Source organism: Pseudophryne corroboree, chromosome 4 (assembly GCF_028390025.1).
Source record: "Pseudophryne corroboree isolate aPseCor3 chromosome 4, aPseCor3.hap2, whole genome shotgun sequence".
Taxonomy (NCBI): Eukaryota; Metazoa; Chordata; class Amphibia; order Anura; family Myobatrachidae; genus Pseudophryne; species Pseudophryne corroboree.
In genome coordinates this window covers 795730431-795753322 of record NC_086447.1, presented here as the reverse complement: position 1 = coordinate 795753322, position 22892 = coordinate 795730431, and the positions used below count along the sequence as shown (strand labels likewise).

Here is a 22892-nt window from a genome sequence, read left to right as displayed (position 1 = left end):
CTCCTTCATCGCTTTTCGGCTGCGAGTTCCTGATGGTTGAGGTACGCTACTGCAGTCGCATTGTCCGAGCAGATCTGAACTGGTTTTCCCCGAAGAATATCCTTTGCCTGAATCAGTGCCATGTATATGGCCCGAAGTTCCAATATATTTATTGGCAGGCAACCTTCTTCCTTTGTCCATTGCCCCTGAAAACACAGCCTTCCTGACACTGCTCCCCAGCCCTGGAAACTGGCATCCGTTGTCAGAATTTCCCAATCTGATATCCAAAAGGGTCTCCCCTTGTCCAGATGGGATGTCTGTAGCCACAAGGCTAATAACCTTCTTACTTCTATCGTAAGAACCATAGTCTTCGTTTTTATCGTCTGATGCAAACCATTCCATTTGGCAAGAATCAGATGCTGCAGAGGCCTCGAGTGGAACTGTGCATACTCCACCATGTTGAAGACACCATCAAACCCATCACACACATTGCTGCGTAAATGGATATCTTTTGACTGTGTAGCAAGTCCTGAATCCTTGACTGAACCTTGGATATCCTGTTCAAAGGTAAAATTACTCTCTGAAGACTTGAATCCAGTACCCCCAACTGAGTCATCCGCTGTGACGGAATCTGAGACGATTTTGCCCAATTTATGAGCCACCAGTGCCTTTACAGACACGTTATTGTCTGTTGCAGATGACATAGGAGCAATTCCTGCGACTGTGCCAGGATTAAAAGATCGTCGAGGTATGGAAAAATCCTTATCCCCTGCTGGCAGAGATAAGCTGCCATTACCACCATAATCTTGGTAAACACTCTGGGGCCTGTGGCTAACCCAAAAGGTAGGGCCTTGAACTGAAAATGCTGTTGGAGGATAGCGAACCTGAGATAACACTAATGGGACAGTGCTATAGGAACATGTAGGTAAGCATCCTGTATGTGTAGGGATACCATATAATCCCCTGGCTCCATGGCCAAAATGATGGAACGTAAAGTCACCATATGAACCCGAGGTACCCAAATGTATTTGTTCAGCACTTTGAGATTGAGAATGGGCCGAAATGACCCATTTGGTTTCTGAACTAGAAACAGGTTGGAGTAAAAACCCTGTCCTTGTTGTGCAGGAGGAACTGGAATGACTACTCCTGACTGAAGCAATTTCTGAACTGCCTCTTGCAAAACCCTGGCCTTCGTCTCTACCCGAGACGGGCTGGTACAAAAAAACCTTCGAGGAGGGTGCTTCTTAAAGGCAAAAGCATAACCTAGAGATGCCGCTTTCTGCACCCAGGCATCTGTTGTAGACTGCTGCCAGATCTGTGCAAACTTAAGAGGTCTGCCCCCCATCCCTGGGATCCCCATCAGGCTGATGGCTGCTTATCTGTTTTACCAACCGGTCCTCTGGTAGTCCAGTGCTTTTTAGTCTTACCAGACTTGTTGTATTGGGACTGCCTGCCATCACTTTTTCCTTTAGCTTTTCCCGGAGACTGAAAGGGCCAAAAAGCTGAAATTTTAGGTTTGAAATTGTATGTGGAAGGAAACTTTACCTTCTTGGAGTCTGCTTCTGACTCCAAAATATCTGTCAATTCTTTACCAAAAAGAATATCTCCAGAAAAAGGCAAAGATTCCAAAACCTTCTTAGATTCTGAATCAGCTTTCCACGTACATAACCAAACTGCTCTGCGAGCAGCTATTGTTGAAGCTGATGCCCTGGAGGCAACAGTATCCATATCCAATGCTGCTTTTTCCAAGAACATTGCAGCCTGTTTTATATGTGCTATATGGGATTTTTGCTCTCTAGATGCTATTGAAAAATCCCCCTCCAAAGCATCAGCCCAGGCAGCCACTGCCTTTGCCATCCAAGCTGAAGCCATGGCTGGCCTTATGACTGCCCCAGACAGGGAAAAGATGGTTTTTAGAAAACCATCCACTCTCCTATCCGTGACATCATTTAAATGATGTTGAAGGCAGAGGTAATGTAGGTTTTCGCACTGATCGAATCACATGCGTATCTACTTTAGGAGCCACCTCCCTTTTTAAACAATCCCCAGCTGGAAGAGGATAATTTGAATTCCATTTCTTAGGAATTCTAAACTTCTTATTGGACGTAGCCCAAGCCTCTTCCATGATTTCCGTCAGCTGATCTGACCCTAGAAACTCAGTCTTAAATGTTTTGGAACGTTTAAACACAGGTGCCTTGGTTTTTAACACAGGCTCTGCTGAATCCTCTAAGGATAGAATGGCTTTCATTGCTTTAATTAACTCAGCTATACCCACTGAGCTGAGACCTTCCTCCTCCTCTTCCTATGCCGAAGTAGAATTTATTGAGCTTTCATCCTCCGATGAATCCTCATCTGAAACATGTGTAGCCTGTGTAAAGTCTGTGCAAACATAGCCCTAGGTGGATCAACCTGCACTTGAATCTGCCTTGTATTTTCAAGAAACCCTGGTGAAAGCTAAAACAATTTGCACACAAACCATCCTGAACCAGATCCTGAGAGGTTAACACATCTTTGCAAGACAAACATGATATGAGTGTTGGTGTTGCTGTGAGTGTATCTTCCTCACCTTTACCGCTCTTAGACATGATAAATAATCAACACTTCCACAGTGTACTACAAAATTTGTGACTGCAATCACTTTAAGCTTTTTAAAGTGACATACAATCCGACCCTACCCATGCACCAGCATTGAGGATCGGAAAAGAAAAAACTGACAGAATATATAGTAAAGTCAGCAATCACACTAGCAGTCAGTCACGTGTTATACATTAGTATAATAAGCAATACAGGCACATCATCAACTACAACTACAATTCAAGTATGTAGGAGAACATATCACTGAATCATGTTTAAACAGATCTACCATATTCGGACACACAGCGAAAGAAACAACAGTAATAGTATATGGACTCATATGCAATAGGAACTTATCTAAATATTCGTACTCACAAAGGTAGATAGAGACTTAGTGCTGTATTACCTGTACTCAGTAGAGTGGGATACAGGGAGACTCACCTTGCTTTCAGGACCAATCAATACGTTTGCAAGCACTGAGTGGACCCAGACGCTACTAGTGTACACTGCCACTCCATGAACCTATAGTGAACACAGATGCTCAGTGAACACAGACCACCAGTCACACAACCGCCTATGCTGCGACTGGGTCCCCTTCATGTACAGCGACTGAAGCGAGAGACAGAAGCGGGAAAACAGTTCATGGCGGGAGACTCTGAGGAAACTGGTCATGAACCGGGTGGAGGGGCGACCAGGAGAGCGTCTGACTCCCCACTGCTGACATCAACCCTAGGGATCGCGGCCTCATACTATTCCTGGAGCCTATGATCCCTAAGGCCTAGCACTGGTGCACCCCGAGGTGGCAGCCGCGTCAGCGACTCTTTGGTAGTCTCCTGCCAAAACAGTGCAGCTGTGTCCGTATTCCCCTTCTAAGTGGAATTGATGCCTTACCTTCTCCCTGTGCTACGGCCACAGCCTATACTAGCAGGTCTGCTGGACCTGCTAGTATATCCGACACAGACGCCCGCCGAAACAGCACTGTACTCATGGGTAAGCATTGTCGTGACCTATAAAAATAAAATAAGAAAGCTTAGGGCTGCTAAAAACCAGCAGCCCTCTGACCATGGTACGGCTCTTGCCGCACCAAACAAAAAAGTGATTTTCCAGAGCCAGGAGGCGGAGATATATGGACGGGCACGTTGCATGCTGAGAGGCCGAAAAGCTTTGACTGACTGGTGCAAATTCGCTGTCGCTTCATCATATCCCAATGTTATCCTGTGGATAACCTGTGGACCCTGCCGGAGAAACAGTCATTTTATGAGGCTCCCATAGGTGGGACATAGGAAGATGCAACTCTGTTCTGTAAGTTGCATAAGCACTGCAATAACCTGAGCCAAGGATATTGTCACTGGTGTTGCCTTGTCAGTGGTTGTCACCACAGGCAAGCATGGCTATTGGTTCTTTACCTCACATGTATTGGATATCCACCTAAGACTGGTCACAAGACAGTCTGGTTTGGCATTTGGTACAGGCAACAATTTTTGCTAGTTTGCCTCTTCCACAAAAATGAAGCAAGATATAGAGAACAGTTTCTGTACACACTCATAGGGAAGGGAAGAGGGGGGAAAAATCCCAGCTATGGCATCTAAACCCCTCATCCACTACTTCCCTGTAGATCTAGATTAGAGGATAGAAGGGGAGGATAAGGTGCTGATAGTGCTGTCTCTTTTGGACAGCCAACCCTCTTTTGCCTGGTTCAGGCCAGAACTAGACAAACCACCTCCCCAGTACTGGATATATGATAGGCAACACACGTGACCCCTCTGGCATCTGACATTGCACTCAATTCTTCTGTGCAGGCCCAGTAACTGTTTACGGTCTGGAGATGGAAGCACAGGAAGCTGAGTCGATACCTGCATCAGTTGTGACCTGTCCCTCAGTGGAATTAAGCAGTGGTACCATCTATGATACCTCCTCTGCCCACTCCATGCCATCTACAGCTGTCTCTGCTATGAGGAGTCTGCTGATAGGGAACTTTTTAAATTCTTTTAAACAATATAATTGAAAGGAACTGCCAAAGGCAGAAGGAACTCTGGCAGGCACCTTGAAATAAACAGTTCCCGGCAAGCTACAGTGGTATGGAAGGGGAGAAGCTTACATTTTTGGTAAATTGAAAATTGTGAAGACTTCAGTGTCATATCCCTAATATGGGCAAAAGAAAGTGTGTCTGTGAAGCTAATAGCTAGACCACAGTAATAAATGTAAAACGAGTATTAACCGTTCTCATATGGTTTTGATTCTGTTTTCATTTCCAGATATTTATGAATTTTCACTGTGTGACAGTCTCTGCATTGTATTTGGCAATTAAGAAAATTTGTGTGTTAAGTTTAGGAAAAGATGATTCAATCTAGCTAAGATCCCAGGGGTCCTATCCTATTTCAAAAAGACTGAAATCCTAAAGTATTGCATTATTGTAAACATCACATTTAATTTATTTGTTTCCATTCATTTTATTATAATCTGATTAAATTTGCTATTTTCATCCTCTAAGAACTATCCTTCAGTCCTAATCACGGCTTATGAAAATGACCAACGCGTTCCATTACATGGATTGCTACGATATGTAAAAAAACTTAGGACGGCAGCAGTACATTATTTCCAGAGTTCCACTTTACCAGGTAATTAAAAGGTTTGAAATATGTTATGGTTTGTTAAAATGAAGCTGGTGTACAAGTGTCCATACCAGGACATTAAAAAGGGCCGTGATGTTGTGGGTATAGCTGAGCGCTATAAATTTAGTCCCTTCAGAAGTAGTAGGTGAATATTTTATTTGATCTCACAAGCAGCAATTAAATACCTAACAGGTTCACAAAATGACATAAATAAATGAATAACCAGTGTAATAAAAAACAAACAAAATAATGCTCTGTCCTAGAGTTTACAGTGCAGTAACAATGCTCTTTCGCTAGTAAATGGATTATGTTAAAATGAGCTAGATAAATAAGTAGTATCTTATTGGTTGCCATGGGCAACATCTCCACTTCTATAAACCTGCACTTTAGTAAATATACTCCCAAGACTCTGTTCCCTGTTTCCATGTTAGACATACAAAACATCCTACGAAGAACCACTTTTTTTTTTTTTTTTTTTGGTGGGGGTATGGGGAGCGGAATAAGCACTCAAATAATCTGGGGTCTGAGAACTATTTGCTTACAAAGTAAACAGAAAACTTGCTACTTCACAGTTGGTTGATGACCACTACCTTTGTCATTGTGAGCCCTCAGCCAACCTTATTTAATGTTTTGAGTGTATCAGACCAATTGTCTGTTGGTTGAAAATAACTAAATTGTCATTAAATGTTGAATGTGGGTGTCATATTGTTGTGTTTTTCATTTTGTTGTAACCTCAAATGGCCTTTAAAGTCCCACATCACAGGTAGGGTATAGCACAAGGTGGTGGGCATGGCCAAGCAATCAATCAATCTTTGCTGCTGATTGTGGGACAGGTTTGCCTTTGTGCGCCCTCCTTTCCAACACTTTCAGCCACCGAGCTTCATTCCAGAACTGCAGGAGTGACTCATCAGTATAAAATAAATGAGATGAGAAGAAGTCATAGTAGGTACACGGTTAAAGCACAAAAAAATCAGACACATTCACCACCATCCCACCCCCAGGAGCCGTGAAGACACCCACAATTGGGGTTTTGGCAAAAGAACAACATTTGCAGGTAGGTTTGGCTTTAAAATGCATGCTTTAGGATGCAGTTAATTTCCCGAACGAGAGGATCCTGGCAGTCAAATTCCCGACGCCGGAATCCCGACAGCAGGGAAAATCCCAGCGGTCAAAATCCCAACCGTAGCCTGGTATTCCCACTTGGATGGTCTCCACCATCCGAGGGGGAATATTTTTCCGAGCCTAAAGCGTTGCGAGCCCTCAAGGGGACACGCTGTGCTTGAGGTCGGGGATTCCGACGTCAGTATTTCGGCTGCCGGGATCCCGACAGCCGGGTTTTCATACCGATTCCTCTGCTTTGACTCTAGCGCAGGCATGTCAAATTCGTGGCCCTCCAGCTGTTTTGAAACTACAAGTACCAGCATGCTTTTCCAACATACCTTCCACTGATTATCTGGTGAAGCATGCCGGGACTTGTAGTTTCACAACATCTGGATGACAGTGAGTTTGACAAGCCTGCTCTAGCGGCTACATCGCCAAAATCCTAACACTTCCTGCCTCTGACACTGAACACTTTAAAATGAATGATGTAACAGAACGTGGGGGTAATCTTTCAGGATCCACATTATTTTGGCATAACTATGTAAAATGTGATTAACAGACGAATTAGTGTTCCATCTTTTATTTGTAAGCTCTAAACTGCATTGTGTAGTACAAGAAGATATATTTACAAATTGTTACAATATGCTTTCAGATCGTAAAATGCCTAATATACTGCTAGATGTCCGCCCTGGGGGCAGTCACTGTGATTCATTGTCTTGGGAAGATTCCTTGCAGAAGGTAACCTAAAAAGTACACTCCCAGTTGGACATTATATCAGTTTGTGTATTACCAAACTAAAACATATATTTGAAACTATTGATAGCATAAACTTCTAATATGCTATTGCCGTAGTTGTTCTCTTTTTAATATTAATTTTGGAGAACTGAATCTGGTTTATTTTGCATTATGTTGGATAGGAATGTGATATAGAATGCCGGTGGTTGGGATGCCAGCGATCACATGAGCAACTGCGGCTTCCCGACTTTGAAAATGCCGACAGGGAATGGGTAGATAATTTACCCCTCCCCTGCCTCCTACCCTAAGCCACTTGGGGTGGCAGCTAAGAATAAGATAGTGGGGTGGCGGCTAGGGCTAAGCCTGGGGGAAGGGGGGGGGGCTTATTGCTAACCCTCACCCCAATGCGGATGTCAGCGGTTTGTGTTCTGCCGCCGGGATTCCGTGTGGTGTAGGGATTCCGGGATCTGTCTAATGACGGCCAGCATCCAGTCTGTCAGGATGCTGACTGTGTCCTGTTGGATAGCGTATAGAGGCTTCACTGACGGACATGGGGAAATTTACTATGCAGCGGTTTAGTATACATATTTCTCATCCTGCTATTTGGAATTTCCATCCGATGTGCGGTGGTTTGCGTACCACCCAAACTGCTCACATCTGGTTCTACCATGCAAAGGAGCACTGCGCTCCTTGGTACGTAGACCCATCATTGTTTTGACCCAAAAAAAAACCACAGGGTTGTCACCAAGTTTACAGCTGAATTAACTTTCATAGAACACGAATAGTCAAGGCTCCTTTTCATTGCAATTCTTAATCAGTATTAAATATCGATCTTTTTTTACTTCAATTAAATATGAATAAGTATCACAGTCTCCCATTATAACATAGTAAATAGAACTAAGCAGGTAGTAAACCAAGTAGAGAGAAAAAAACAGAATATTATGTAGGCATTGTGAATGTCAAATTGCTTTCTAACAAATATTTAAAATGCCCGCTCTAATATATACTGTGGACGCCTGCGCATCTTATTACCATGTGCTATGAATGTGCGCTATACATCGCAACACACTGCATCCCATAAGAGAAAACAATACACCCAAATATTATCTGAGTTCCAAAGCTCATTGATGTATATATTTGTTATTAAAAGTATATGTATTCAATATATCACAATGTACAGTATATATATATATATATATATAGTTACATGGTTACAATTTACACAGTAAGCAGTTAATACAAACTAATTCAAATACATACATGGCCAGCGATACAATTACCATATTTTTCTCAAATAAAGTCTCCATTCCATATCACTCTCTCTCTCTCTCTGTAAAATCATGCAGCCACTGGACAGACAGCATCTCCATCATCATCTGGGACAAAGAGAACAGCCAGCTCTTGTGTCTGCAATCAGCTATATACCATGTAGTTTGGGGGAGTGCACAGACTAGTCTAGGAGAGGGAACTTTCTCATTCATGATGAGTCACTGGTCAGTTCATATGCAAACAAGGTCCAGCCCTGACGGTGCAACTACAGGAGATAGCCACTGGTCAGGCATGCTGTCTTCCAGGAAATCCATTGTTCTAATAAGAATGACTTTAGCTTTTATACATTTAATCATATCTACTTGTTGCAATGAGCTACAACTTAATAACAGGCATCAAATTGATATACACATTAATCTGGTTGCTTTAATACCAAAACGACATGTCCATCTTGCTTCGTTCCAATGATACACATACATGATGTTACTCCATTATATAATTTGAAACTTTATGATGTCTGGCGCTTGATATGTTCAAATTATGTGCTGTATGAAATATGTGTTGAATCTATGTCTGTGGCATGTCTGTGTAAATAAGTATGTTACCATATATTGCTGTGCTCGCTGCGCGTATTTGCAAGCTTAGCGACTCATAATGTGTCTGTATGTTCTCTCTATGTAATATTTTTGACTTCGACAGCATTTAGCTTTGTTACATTCCCTATTGTGCTGCTTGGCGGGCTGATACCAGTGTGCAGCCATTCATAGTAGAGGAGAAAAGACAGGTGGTCACTAAACTGTTGAGGAGGGGGTTTAGAGTGACTTGTCCCTGTGTAGCACAGGGTGATTCCACCAGTAGAGGAGAAATTGCACATTATATAGTACTGTACTCTAAATCAGGGCCGTCGAGATACCTGTATCAGGTGTTGTGTTGGCATAACCACTGGAGGGGGCATAGCTATGCCCCAGAGTGGATTATGTCCTTATGATGCATGGTTAGTGTGGATAAATTACATATCCTCTGAACTCCTGGGCCCCTGGAAAAGCCCAGGTACTTTGTATCTGTCTGCATGGTCCTGCTGTCACGTCTGCTGTAACATCTATACCATTAGCATGCATAAAGAGGGGAATTAATGCAAGAGATTAGTGTTATACTTCCATTATATAAATCCCTAGTGAGGCCACATCTTGAATACTGTACACTATTTTGGCCACCATACTACAAAAAGGATCTCCTGGAACTAGAAAAGGTTCAGAGGTGGGTGACACAACTGATTAAGGGGATGGAGACGCTGGAATACGAGGAAAGGCTTGCTAGGCTAGGCATGTTTACACTGGAAAAGAGGAGATTAAGAGGGGACATGATTAACATTTTCAAGTATATAAGGGGACAATATTCAGAGCTTGCAGAGGATCTGTTTTTGATAAGATCTACACAGCGGACATCCACTTAGGTTAGAGGAGAGGAGATTTCGCACACAGGTGAAAAGGTTTCTTCACAGTAAGAACAATACGTGTTTGGAATTCCCTGCCTGGGAGAGTAGAAATGGCAGACTCAGTCAATACATTTAGGAATGGGTTAGATAAAGTCCTAATGTATAAGGATATACAGGGTCATGGTGGGTAGATCACGCACTATAGCTAAAAAAAGGGGGGGGGGGTAAACATAACAGCCAACGTTCACAACAGGTAAGATAAGATTAGTCGTAAAAATAATACAGTTTAGGAGACCACAAATAGGTTGAACTCGATGGACAAATTGTCTTTTTTCAACCTCAAAAACTATGTTACTAAGTCAGTCACTCTGAAGAGAGTGCATTTCTGTGCATTGCTTCTGAGCAGTGCTACTGCCTGGCACGAACGGTTGTGGCACTTAAGCAGTTTCCAGGGAATTATTTGCCTACAGTGTTAATGCTGACTACTACTTAAGTTCCCTCCTTAAGTAGAGTATAAAAGTGGAGCAGTTACCCATGGTAACCAATCAGAATCAAGATAACATTTACCAAAATAATTCTATAAAATGATTGGTTGCTATGGGCAACTTCTGCACTGGTCCACTTCTCCAGCCTTTACACTGCTTGATACATCTAAGTATACTGTAGGCTGCAGTTGGGGTTGTCCCTGGAGATTACCACACTAGCTTTGAAGTTTATAACTAAAATATTGTGAAAAGGGAGCCAGCAATGGGATAAGAATCTATTGCCTCTATGTTCCCACCTTTTTAAGTCAATCACAGCAGCAAATTCTTTCTTCTTCGTTCCATTGCCAACAAAAAATAAAAGAACACAAATTGCCTTGTCTTGGTTACCAATTTAAACAGAGAACCAGAACTTTCTACAATTATGTGATTTTGTATTCTTTTCTTGTTTCAGGTGGCAATACATCTTTCTTTTCTACACAAAGAGCTTAACCTCGGTGAAATGAAAACAATCCAACATAAAAAATGAACCTTGTGTGAATAAAAATAAATACTGAAGAAAGAAAAAAGAAATGTTTCCTAATTTTACATTTCTGTATTTTTTAAAATATTTCCCCCAAAAATCAAAATAAGTATAAGATGAGATGGCACGAGGACGGCGAATGTAAAGGACCCCATACACTTACGTGACGTGTCTGTCTGACATGTCGCCGGTGATCACTCCGGCAACCTCCTGGGGGGCAGGATCGCCAAAGATACATCGTATGCTGTCCTTTTGCATACAATGTATCTTGGGCGATCCCAGCCATGTCTGCGGGGTTGGACATGATTGAATGTGCAGCACATTCAATCTGGAGGATCTGATCCGATGCTTACGGGAACGCGGATCGGAAACCCCTCCAAAATGTCCGATTTCATCATATATATCGGGCCGGATGAAATCGGGCATTATCGTCCTAGTGTATGGGGCCCTTAAGCGTGAACCTAGGCAAGTCAGATGTAGGAACTTGGTCTTCAGTATTTTCATTTTGTATTTTATTGTTGTCCGCTTCTGTTATTGTGACTGGTAAACTTTCATTTTGTCAGCATCCTTCAGTAATCTTAAAATCTGCATAGATGCAACATTATGGAGAAAGAAAACAAATACAATAGGCAGCCACACGCCAGTGTGATGTTAAATGTACCTACATAAACACAGACCATTGAGGAAAAAATAACAATAATCATCCACCAATTTAATTATTCTAAACATAGCTGAGAGAAGAGGCAGTATGTGAACCATACAGGATGAAGGTTAGGTTTGATATAACATTTATAATTGCATAGAAAAATGCTAAACTTTGGATCAGCTGTTACAGTGCAGCAAGAAAACCTCCCACATGGACCGGGATGTAATGAAGTCCAAGTTGAGCAGCCATGCGGGATGCCAGACGAACTTTGAATTTTTTTTTAAATTGGCAATCATGTAGAAGGCTAAACTATGCCAAGTTGTCCGAGTTCGGCTGGAATCCCACATGGCCACCGAACTAGGACTTCATTACATCCCATAATGATTTTCAGGCCATTTCTCTCCCAGAGTGCAACTAAACTTATCATCCACTCACTGGTCATCTCACGACTTGACTACTGCAATGTGCTCCTCACTGGCCTCACTTGCTCCCACATCGCTCCCCTCCAATCTGTCCTCAACTCTGCAGCTAGGCTCATCTCCCTCTCCCGCCGCTCCACTTCTGCCACTCCCCTTCAACAAAATCTACACTGGCTCCCATTCCCCTACAGAATCCTCTTCAAACTCCTCACCCTCACATACAAGGCCATCTCTAATTCCACTGCTCCCTACATCTCCAACCTCCTCTCCCTTCATACTCCCTCCCGTCCACTACGGTCGGCTGATGACCGTCGCCTCTCCTCTGCTTTGGGCACTGCTTCCCATGCACGAGTTCAGGATTTTGCCCGTGCTGCACCCCTTCAGTGGAATGCGCTCCCCCGCTCCATTAGACTCTCCCCGACCTTGCAAAGCTTCAAACGGCATTGAAAACCCACCTATTCATCAAAGCGTACCCCTCCAATGCATAACCTAGTCCTTAGGCTGCTCCTCCATCCCCCTGCCCCATGCCTTGGACATCTCTGCTTTGCTCGCATACCACCATCAGGCTTCTACCTGCTTGCACCTCATGTCATCTGTCTGTTGCCCCTCCCCACTAGATTGTTAGCTCTTCAGAGCAGGGCCCTCTTTCCTCTTGTCTAAACCCTCTTCTTGACACATTTCACTCAGCGACCATCTTTACCTGCTTTCTCTCCTGCTGGTAAAGGCTCATCTCTATCTATGGCCGCCAGCCCCAAGTAGTACAATGATTACTCCTTCGCTACTTACATCTAAGCTGTATTATGTTTTGAGAATTGTGTTGCTCTTTGTTACCTGCACTCCATTTTTGTTATTTATTTACTGTTATGCTAAGTTTTGTCTCCCTGTACTGTCCTTTGTACGGCGCTGCGAAACACTTGTGGCGCCCTATAAATAAAATGTAATAATAATAATAATAATCCCGCCATAGTCTTTATCATGTGGATGATGATGTGATGAAAACTTCATTAGAAGGATTATTTTGTGACTTAAGCCGGGAACACACTGAGACGTTATCTGTCTGATATGTTTCTGGACGAATCGGAAAGACATATCGGGCATATTGTTCACTGTGTATGCCCGGCTTGCGGGTGCCCGTGGTCACTAGCGATATCGCCGTGTAGGCCCTGATGCACGGCCAACTGAGCAATAATGCTAGCAACATGGTGTATGCTAATGAAGGATGGAACAGTGATCATTCCGTCCTTCATTAGAACGTTCTGATGTGTATTGTGGTAACGATATGTTGGCTGCCATATCGTCCAAATACACATCGGTCTCAATGTGTACCCAGGTTTAGCTGGATTCAATTAATTCTGTCAACAGTATCGATACAAAATATACCACATTAATCCGTATGGGTGAGCGTAATATAAGAACTTACTGTACCTTAATAAAAATAATCAAAATTTAGCTTAGCGGAAATCGGATTTCTGCAGTGGGGTACACTGTGTTCCACAGGGAATACATCGGGGTGTAGAGTGGGATCTTGGATCCAGAGGCAAAGCTTTGACTGTCCCAGGATGCATTGGGGCCTCCTCTATAACCCACCTCCAGGCACTGAGAGCTCTGTTTCGGTGGTGCCTGCAGGCAGTAGGTCACCTAACAGGCGGGCTGCACTGGGCAGCCCTGAAAAAGCTATAGAAGACTTCAAGGGACGTAGCGCTGTTATGTCAGGATGACGTTTAGTGCTGCGTCTCCGTCACCTCCCAAGCGGCATCGCATACTACCACGGCCCAGATCCTGGGTACTTGCGGCGGAGTTGCTCCGGCTTAGGCACACGTTCGCAGACGCTCTCCTGGTTCGCGTGGCTGCTGAGGAGGTAGGAGGGTCCCCCAGGCAGGATCCTCCACTAAATAGCGTTCCTGTCGCAGTCTAGGGAGACGGACTGCGACGCTGGCGTGGACACTGTTACCGAGCAAGGACCCCACCATATCCACCAGGGCATAAGAGTACAGGTCGGGTGTACTTACTCGTGCAATATATTCTGTAATCGGTACACTCTTTCTTAACTAAGGCTGTCTGTAAGAAGACATGTAGAATACTCAAGTGTCTGTAAAGTCTCAGCGCTGTGTACAGGCGGCTTTACAGGTCACAGGGGAGACCTTGCCCTGCAATCCCAGAGACCAGTTTCAGCTATGCTCAGAAGATGGCGCCCAGCGTCTGTCAGGCACTGAGAGAGAGTGTGAGGCAGCTCCAGGGTGGGAAATCTGTGAGATGGCGCCCTGGCAAGCGGCTACAGGTCAAGTGCCGACTCCCCTATGCTGGGCCTCACTGCTGGTACTACAGAGCCTTACCAATAGGGGCGTTTTCTGATATATACCTCCGGTCCAGGACTGCGCTGTGTTTCTTATATATATATATATATATATACACACACATACATACTAGTCCAGTGCAGTTTTATTGTGTTTAAAATAATCTCTGCATTGCCTGTGACTGTGTGTGCCTGTACCTGCTGTATGCTTTCACTCTCATGTGTATCCCATCTAAGGTAGCTATCAATATATTCTATACCCACAGGGACTAGGGGGGCGATTCAGACCTGATCGTAGATGTGATAAATTTAGCACATCTACGATCAGCTTCCCTGACATGCGGTTGGACGCCCAGCACAGAGCTAGTCCACCTCGCATGTCAGGCCCTGCCGCGCCGCACAATTACCAAAGCGCTTTTGTACTTGAATAGTAGCTCCCAGCCAGTGCAGCTCCTGCGCACTGGCAGGGAGTAACTCGTCGCTGCCGTGGTTGCGTGTGATGTCACGCAGCTGCTGGTGCTTGCCCCCCCAGAGGTCCGGGCATGCCTGTGTTGCCCAGAACGCACCCCCTAAATGGAAGCCAAATGCTGCCGGCCCGCCCCCTCCTGCCCAGCGACCGTCTCTGCCTATCAATCAGGCAGAGGCGATCGCAGGGCTAAGACAGCCGTCAGCTGTCTGGCATGCGCCGGCACAAGCTTAGTTCAGACCTGATCACTGTTGTGCAAAAACACACAGCAGTGATCAGGTCTGAATTAGCCCCTAGGTGTGTCAGGGTCCTCTAATATAGTGTACACAGTACCTATCGCTATACGGATATTTTACTGTGTTACAGTCACGTACACCAGGATTTAGTTCACAAGTTTGTGTATTCTGACGGTGTTTGTGTACTTTGTCCGCAAGTTGTGTACTCTGGCTTCATCGTACTAATAGCCTAATTTTTGCTTTATTACAATGTCTAACAATAGAACAGTAAAACTCTGGAAGCACCTGTAAGTTTCAAGGTATGCTCCAGAGGTTTACCTGAGGGGGAGGTATTGTATGATGGTCTGCTAAATGTCATACACCTCCCAGTCAGCCTGCAGCTTCTATAACTACAATGGAGCCACCCTGGGCTATGTTCACCACCCTCCTGAGGACTCTGGTGGAACGTTTAGCCCCCCTGTGGGACCACCGGTGTCACTGCCACCACAAGTTGTCCCTATAGTAAATCCGCCTTGGGTGGAAAATTTGTCTACCCGGCTGCAACAGTTAAATCAGTCTTTGGTTAGACAGAAATCTACTGCAGGTCACTGCCATGTCTCAGGGTCCTCTAAGCGGGCTGCTTCCTCCGCACAATCTGATGTTTCATCTGACGAGGAGGGGGAGCATACGGTCCTGTCAGACTCTGAATCATGTGTTACCGATGCAGATTCCACTACATTGGCCAAGAAAACTGATATGTTTAAACAACAGAAGGTGGTTAAAACTGTATTACCCCATTCTGATCATCTTGTGGACATCAGGAAGGAACCCTGGTCTACCCCAGGTAAGAAATTCCCGCTCCCCAAACGGGCTTTGGCTCGCTATCCTCTCCATGCAGAGTTATGTGGTAAATGAGAAAACCCACGGCCGGTGGATTTGCATGTCAACTGTCTCGTGGTGTCGTCTACTCTTGCCTGTCACCTCCCTGAAGGAACCAACAGATAAGCGTGTGGAGGGATGCCTGAAGTCTATATATTCCCTCGCAGGGGCCATTCATAGGCCCACCATAGCTGCCTCTTGGGCTGCAAACGGTATTGAGGCGTGGGTTCAGGCCTTAAAGGATGAGCTGCCCGAGGAGATTCCTGACAAGGCCAGACAATAACTGTCTCACATATGCACCGCCGCCTATTACATTTAGGAGGCGTCCTCTGAGGCGGGGGTTCTGGCAGCCAAAGTGTCATCCACATCTGTTCCTGCTCGCCGCATACTGTCGTTAAGGTTGTGGAAAGTGGATTTGGACAAGAAGACCTTGGAGGTACTCCCCTTTACTGGGGACATTTTATTTGGAGAGGACCTGAATAAAATAGTGTCTGAATTAGCAGCTGCTAAGACTGCTTTTCTTCCTCCTACTAATCCTTCTGCTCAGAAGGCGAAGACTACCAGTTTTCGTTCCTTTCGACCTCAAGGGAAAGCCAAGGGTCAGTCTTACCCCAGACAGTCTTGTGCTCCCAAGACAAAACAGTCCTGGGCAGCCAGTCAGCCTGCTTCGAAACAAGACAAGCCTGCTGCATGACAGGGCGGGCCTTCCCCTGGGGGACTCCATGGTGGGAGGCAGACTTCTACAGTTTGCCCAGGTCTGTTAAAGACCACTTCAGACGCTTGGGTACTGGAAGATGTCTCTCACGCTTGTGCTGTCTCCTTCAAAAGGCGTCCCCCTCATCCGTTCTGCACTACGGTACTCCTTTCGGATCCGTTGAAGGCGCAGGCTCTACAAACGGTGGTAGAGTCTCTCCTGAGTACAGGAGTGTCTGTGCCGGTACCTCAATCCCAGCGTGGCAGAGGCTATTATTTGACCCTGTTCCTTGTGCAGAAACCCAATGGGTCTTTTCAGCCTATACTCAACCACATATCACTGAACAAATTTGTATGGGTCGCCAAGTTTCATATGGAAACATTGCACTCTATTGTGCTGGCGAAGGAACCCAGAGATTACATGGTATCCCTGGATATAAAGGATGCTTATCTGCATATTCCTATTGCCATATCGCATCAGTAGTTCCTGTGGTTTGCTATTGGCGACAGTCACTACCAATTCCAGGCTCTGCCATTCGGACTGGCCACTGCTCCTCGGATCTTCACCAAGATTATGGCCGTGATGACGGCGCACCTCCATCTCCAGGGAGTCAGAATCCTGCTGTACTTGGATGGCCTGCTGATTCTGGCAAGTTCCCACAATGTCCTCCTCAGTCATCTACAATTGACGGTGAGTTGCTTACAAGCTCACGGATGGCTGATCAATTGGAAGAAGTACTCACTCAGAGCATGGTGCACCTAGGGGCGCTCCTGGACACACACACAGACTATTTCCGTATCCAGACAAGGTCCTGAAAATCCAGGACAGGATAAAACACTTCATCCGTTATCCCAGAGTATCAATTCACTCAGCGATGCAAGTACTTGGCCTGATAGTGTCAACGTTCAACATGGTGGAGTACGCTCAATTTCATTCCCGCCCTCTGCAATGATTAATTCTTGCCAAGTGGGATGGCCGGCCTCATCGGATCAGATCTCAAAGGATCTTGTTGACTCTGGAGGTTCGTTTGTCGCTGACCTGGTGGCTCCAGTAGCAGCAATTGAGCAGGGGCCATCCCTTCTGGATCCCCGACTGGGTCCTTCTGACGACGGATGCCAGTCTGAGGGGATGGGGAGCGGTGTTAGAGCAACACACTTTTCAGGGTCGGTGGACCATGGAAGAATCACTCCTCCCAATAAACATCCTAGAGCTGAGGGCGGTGTTCAATGCATTATCACTTGCCCTGCCTCAGATACGGAACAGACCGGTTCAGGTACGGTCAGACAACGCCATGACAGTGGCATACATAAACCATCTAGGCAGCACTCGAAGCCGCATGGCTATGAAGGAAGTGTCAAAAATCCTTTGTTGGGCAGAACGCCATCTGCCAAGTATATCGGCAGTGTTCATTATGGGTGTCCTAAACTGGGAAGCGGACTACCTCAGTCACCAGGCATACACGCCGGAGAGTGGAGTCTTCATCCAGAAGTCTTTCAACTCGTAGTGGACAGGTGGGGTCTAGCGGACGTAGACCTAATGGCGTCTCGACACAATCACAAGGTTCCGGTTTTTGGATCAAGGACAAGGAATCCTCAAGCAGCATTTGTGGATGCACTGGTAATTCCATGGAACTTTCTGCTGCCTTACGTGTTCCCTCAAGTGTCACTCCTGCCCAGGGTTCTACGGAAGTTCAAACAGGAAGGGGACTGCTGCTTCTAGTCGCTCCAGCATGGCCCAGACGGCGTTGGCTCTCAGCCTGCAGGGTCTACCGATAGGGCATCCCCTTCTACTTCCTCATGACCAGACCACCTCGTACAGGGCCCTTGTCTCTAACTAGACCTGGCCAGACTGGGTTTGACGGTGTGGCCCTTGAAGCATCACTCCTGAGAGCCAAAGGATTATCAGAGGCGGTTATTCAAACGATGTTGAAAGCCTGCAAATCGGCGTCTGCCTGGATGTATTATAGGGTTTGGAATTCTTACTTCACTTTGGTGTGTTGAGAAGAATTACGATATTCATAGATTCAGATCTTCCAGGATACTGGATTTTCTGCAAAGAGACCTTGACTTAGGTCTTTGTCTGGCCTCCCTCAAGGTTCATATATCTGCCTTGTCAGTTTGGTTTCAGAGAAAAATTGCATCTATACCTGATGTTCAGATGTTCATTCAGGGCGTTATTCGGATTCAGCCTCTCTATGTCCCCCCTGTGGCTTTATGGGATTTGTTTGTTGTGCTGAATGCCCTGCAGGAGTCTCCATTTGAACCTCTTCAATCAGTGGACCTTAAATGGCTCACAGCCAAGGTCCTGTTCTTGCTGGCTATTGCCTCTGCAAGACGGGTGTCGGACTTAGGGTGGACGACAGGACAAAGCGCCTTTCTCATATTCCACTGGGATCGGGCAGTTCTACAAACTCACCCAGGTTATTTGCCTAAGGTGGTGTCATTTTTTCACCTTAACCAAGAGATTGCGGTTCTGGCCTTTGGCCCTCATTCCGAGTTGTTCGCTCGCTAGCTGCTTTTAGCAGCATTGCAAACGCTAGGCCACCGCCCCCTGGTAGTGTATCTTAGCTTAGCAGAATAGCGAACGAAAAATTAGCAAAACTGCTACTAAATAATTCTTAGCAGTTTCTGAGTAGCTCCAGACCTACTCACAGATTGCGATCAGCTCAGTCCGTTTAGTTCCTGGTTTGACGTCACAAACACGCCCTGCGTTCGGCCAGCCACTCCCCCGTTTCTCCAGACACTCCCGCGTTTTTCCCTGACACGCCTGTGTTTTTTAGCACACTCACGGAAAACGCTCAGTTACCACCCAGAAACGCCCCTTTCCTGTCAATCACTCACCGATCAGCAGTGCGACTGAAAAGCGCCGCACGAAAAACAGCAAAACTAAGTTTTTAGTTAAATAACCAAGCGCATGTGCGCTGCGTACCATGCGTATTTAGCAACAAATCGCAGCATAGCGAAAATCGTCAACGAGCGAACAATTCGGAATGACCACCTTTTTGTCTCTTCGGATTTGTCTCCCAAAGAACGTTCTTTGGATGTGGTTAGGGCTCTCCGTATCTATGTGGAGAGGACTGCCTCCATCAGATCAGATGTCCTTTTAGTACTGTTTGATTTTCACAAACGTGGCTGGCCTGTGAATAAGCAAACCTTGGCCAGATGGATTAGAATGGTGATTGCACATGCCTAAGCACAGGCTGGGCTCCCAGCTCCTGCTGCAGTTAAGGCCCATTTTACTTGGTCTGTTGGAACTTCTTGGGCAGCCCGCCATGGGGCGTCCCCAGAACAATTGTGCAAGGCGGCTACGTGGTCCTCAGTGAACATGTTTATTAGGTTATATGCCTTTGATACTTCCGCCTCCCAGGATGCTTCTTTTGGATGCCAGGTTCTCTTACCCACTAAGGCGCGTCCCCTCCCTTGAGGAACTGCTTTAGAACATCCCTGATGTATTCCCTGTGGAACACAGTGTACCCCGCTGCAGAAAAGGAGAGTTATGGTAGACTTACCATGGTTAAGTCTCTTTCTGCGTGGTACACTGGGTTCCACAGGGCGCCCACCCTCACGCAACTAGGTTCTTTGGGTTGTATGGCATTAGCCTCTGGTACCCTATCCTGTCGTGAGATTGTGGTTCTGTGACTAACATCAGCCTTCTCTTTTACCTGCTCCTGCATTGGACTGGTTAATGAAACTGAGCTCTCAGTGCCTAGAGGCGGGGTTATAGAGACGGTCCCAATGCATCCTGGGACAGTCCAAGCTTTGCCTGATGGTGCATCTGGATCCAAGATCCCACTCTACACCCCAATGTATTTCCTGTGGAACCCAGTGTATCTCGCAGAAAGAGTTAACTATGGTAAGTCTACCATAACACTCCTTTTCATAGAAGAACGGACAGTTTTGCACATTTCTGCTTTACCTTTGCTGTTTGGTACAGTGTTGGTAAACTACAGATTTTGTGCTGTATGAATGGAGAACTTGGATGATAATGAATGGATAAGAAGCAGCAGCTGCAAGCACTGAGCAGTAGTTAAATGAAAGGATAGGAGAAGGTTAATAAATTTGTTGCTAATTGAAAAATGACCTCAAGAAATAAACAATTTAAGGCTTGAGCATAAGGAATTATGTAATCCTTACACAACATCAGATGATGGTTTATCCAGGACCCAGACAGAGCAAACAAGGTCACACACCTGTGTTAGCAATTACATGCCAGGATCTTCACAGCCAAATATGTTAATATCCTGGAGTAGGCCACATTAGAGTAGCCACGTGCCTTTTGTTAGGGCTTGTAAATGCAAGAAAAGGCAATGAGTGAGGGACAAACAGGCATCAGATGAAGCCAAAGTGGAGAAGTAAATCATGGGAAATCCTGTGGCAGAATTTATAACAACCGTAATCAGAAATCTCATTTATACAACATTTTTTTTTTTTTAAATACTTTATTGGACAATTGCATAAAACATAATAGCAATATACGGCATGAAGACAAAACAATAAAGGAATAACCTGATATGATACAGAAGTATATAATATTAGTTAGGGAACTTATAATGTCTGTGCCTAACAGATCTCAGAGTTCCTAAAAAGGAGGTTGACCCATGGCAAGTAATTCCAGGGTGTACCAGGTAGTGTGTGATATAGCTTGTCGAAGAGGATTCCTAACGACCTCCGTCAGTGTTCGTACATAAGGAAGCCAAATGTCAAAGAACTTTTTAATTTTACTTTCTTTGTCGATCAACATCTCAAGCCACTCCATGTGAAACAAATAAGATAATCTCGGTAGAAATAAAGCTAGGGACAACGAATCAGTAGCTATCCATTGCGATAGGATGGTCTTTTTGCCCGCAGCTGCTATTTTAGTTAACAGCATGCATTGGCCACGTGACAGTTTAAGGGTAGTAGATGTGCTGTGCATGTCCCAAACAGCCCATTCTGGAGAAGCCACTTAATCAATATGTAGGTTATCTTTAATATAGGCTTGTATCAAACCCCAAAACTTACTAACTTCAGGACAGTTCCACAAGCAGTGATAGATATCTGCCCCAGGTGCACCACATTTAAAACACTTAGAATTAGAGGCCGTGCCCATTTGGAACCGTAATTTCGGTGTAATATAAGAGCGGTGTAGGATTTGGTAATTCATCTCAGCGTATGACGCTGATATGAGAATTTTGTTGATCCTGTTAAATGCAGTGAGCATGGCAGAGGTAGAAATTGTCGGGAAGTCTAACGACCATTTAGTCATTCCCGATTAAGTGTTCTCCCAGTCTATGGTTTTCTTGAGGAATGTGTAAAGGAATGCTGTAGAGTGGTGCGCCCTAGGCGTTGCTTGTAAAGTGGTGTCTATATACTATTAGACTTATCCTCCGCTGTCATGGCGGTCAGTGACTTATTGATACAGCTGCGGATTTGAAAGTATACAAACAATGGAATAGTAAGGTGTGGAAATTCCTCACAGAGGCTTGGATATGTGCGCACCTGATAGCTATCCCGACAGATCAGTTGATATGACATTCTAATACCCTGGGCTGACAAGGCTGTCAACGTGGTTCGCACAGTTGTCCCACGAAAATTTGGATTGTGAGATAGGGGAAGGAAAGTTGTGTTGCAGCTAGAAATGCCTATCCTAGAGCGTGCTCGTCTCCATGCCATGCAAGTAGACGTTAGTAGGATGTTGTTTGTTACCTGAGTGGGAAAAGAGGACGGACGTGTATGTAGTAAACTGACTAGTGGGATCTCTGGACAGAAAGCCTGCTCCAAGCCGGTGTTGGCAAATACCTCCATTTCATGTATCCAATTAACAGCATAACGATAATTTGCGGCTAGCGTGTAACTTCTAAGGCAAGGTAAATTAACTCCGCCCAACGCTTGCGATTGGCACAGCTTAAATAGTGAGATTCTGGGTTTTTTATTTGCCCAGATAAATTCAGTAAAGGCCCTGTTAAGGATCTTCAAATCTGCATCAGTTAACAGTAAAGGTAACATTTGTATAGGGTATAGTAGTCTCGGGAAGGTGATCATTTTAAGCAATTGGAATCTTCCCAAGTAGGAGAGGGGCAGGTGTTTCCAGGCCTGGAAGTCAGCTAAGGTGCGCGTGATGACTTGTGGAAAATTGCATCTATATAGATCTGCCGGATTAATGGGTATTTGAAGCCCCAAGTACGTGATCGTTTGACTAGCCCAACGAAAGGGAAACTGGTTATTCCAGTTGTGAGTCGCTCGAGGGTGCAGGGCTAAAGCCTCGGTTTTTGATTTATTAATTTTGAATCCAGATATCGATTCAAAGGTCGACAACAGGGACAACAAGCTAGGGAACGCCACCTGAGGGTTAGAGAAGTATAGTAATAAATCGTCAGCATAAGCTGTGACCTTAAGGTCATGGGTACCGACTCTGACCCCATTCCAGGTGGTATTGAGATAACAGTGTCTGATGAGCGGATCTAGGGCAAGGTCAAAGAGGAGCGGGGAGAGTGGGCACCCCTGTCTCGTGCCTCTATGTAATGTGAAAGTGTCGGTATTCATTCCATTCACTGTGAGGAATGCAGTCGGGGAAGCATATATAGTGCGAAAG

The 22892-nt window shown here is 45.2% G+C and overlaps 1 protein-coding gene across 5 annotated transcripts in view; it reads left to right on the top strand.

Annotated features, from left to right (window-relative positions):
* Positions 1–22892, top strand: part of PREPL (prolyl endopeptidase like) — a 180007-nt gene that overhangs the window by 90531 nt on the left and 66584 nt on the right. For 4 of the 5 annotated variants that reach the window (XM_063918366.1, XM_063918368.1, XM_063918365.1 and 1 more), the window contains exons 13-14: positions 5045–5171; positions 6919–7004. In XM_063918366.1, the coding sequence (XP_063774436.1) occupies positions 5045–5171; positions 6919–7004 (213 nt within the window). Of the gene's footprint in view, positions 1–5044; positions 5172–6918; positions 7005–10641; positions 12370–22892 lie in introns of those variants that run through there. The other variant, XM_063918369.1, reaches the window with a different exon arrangement.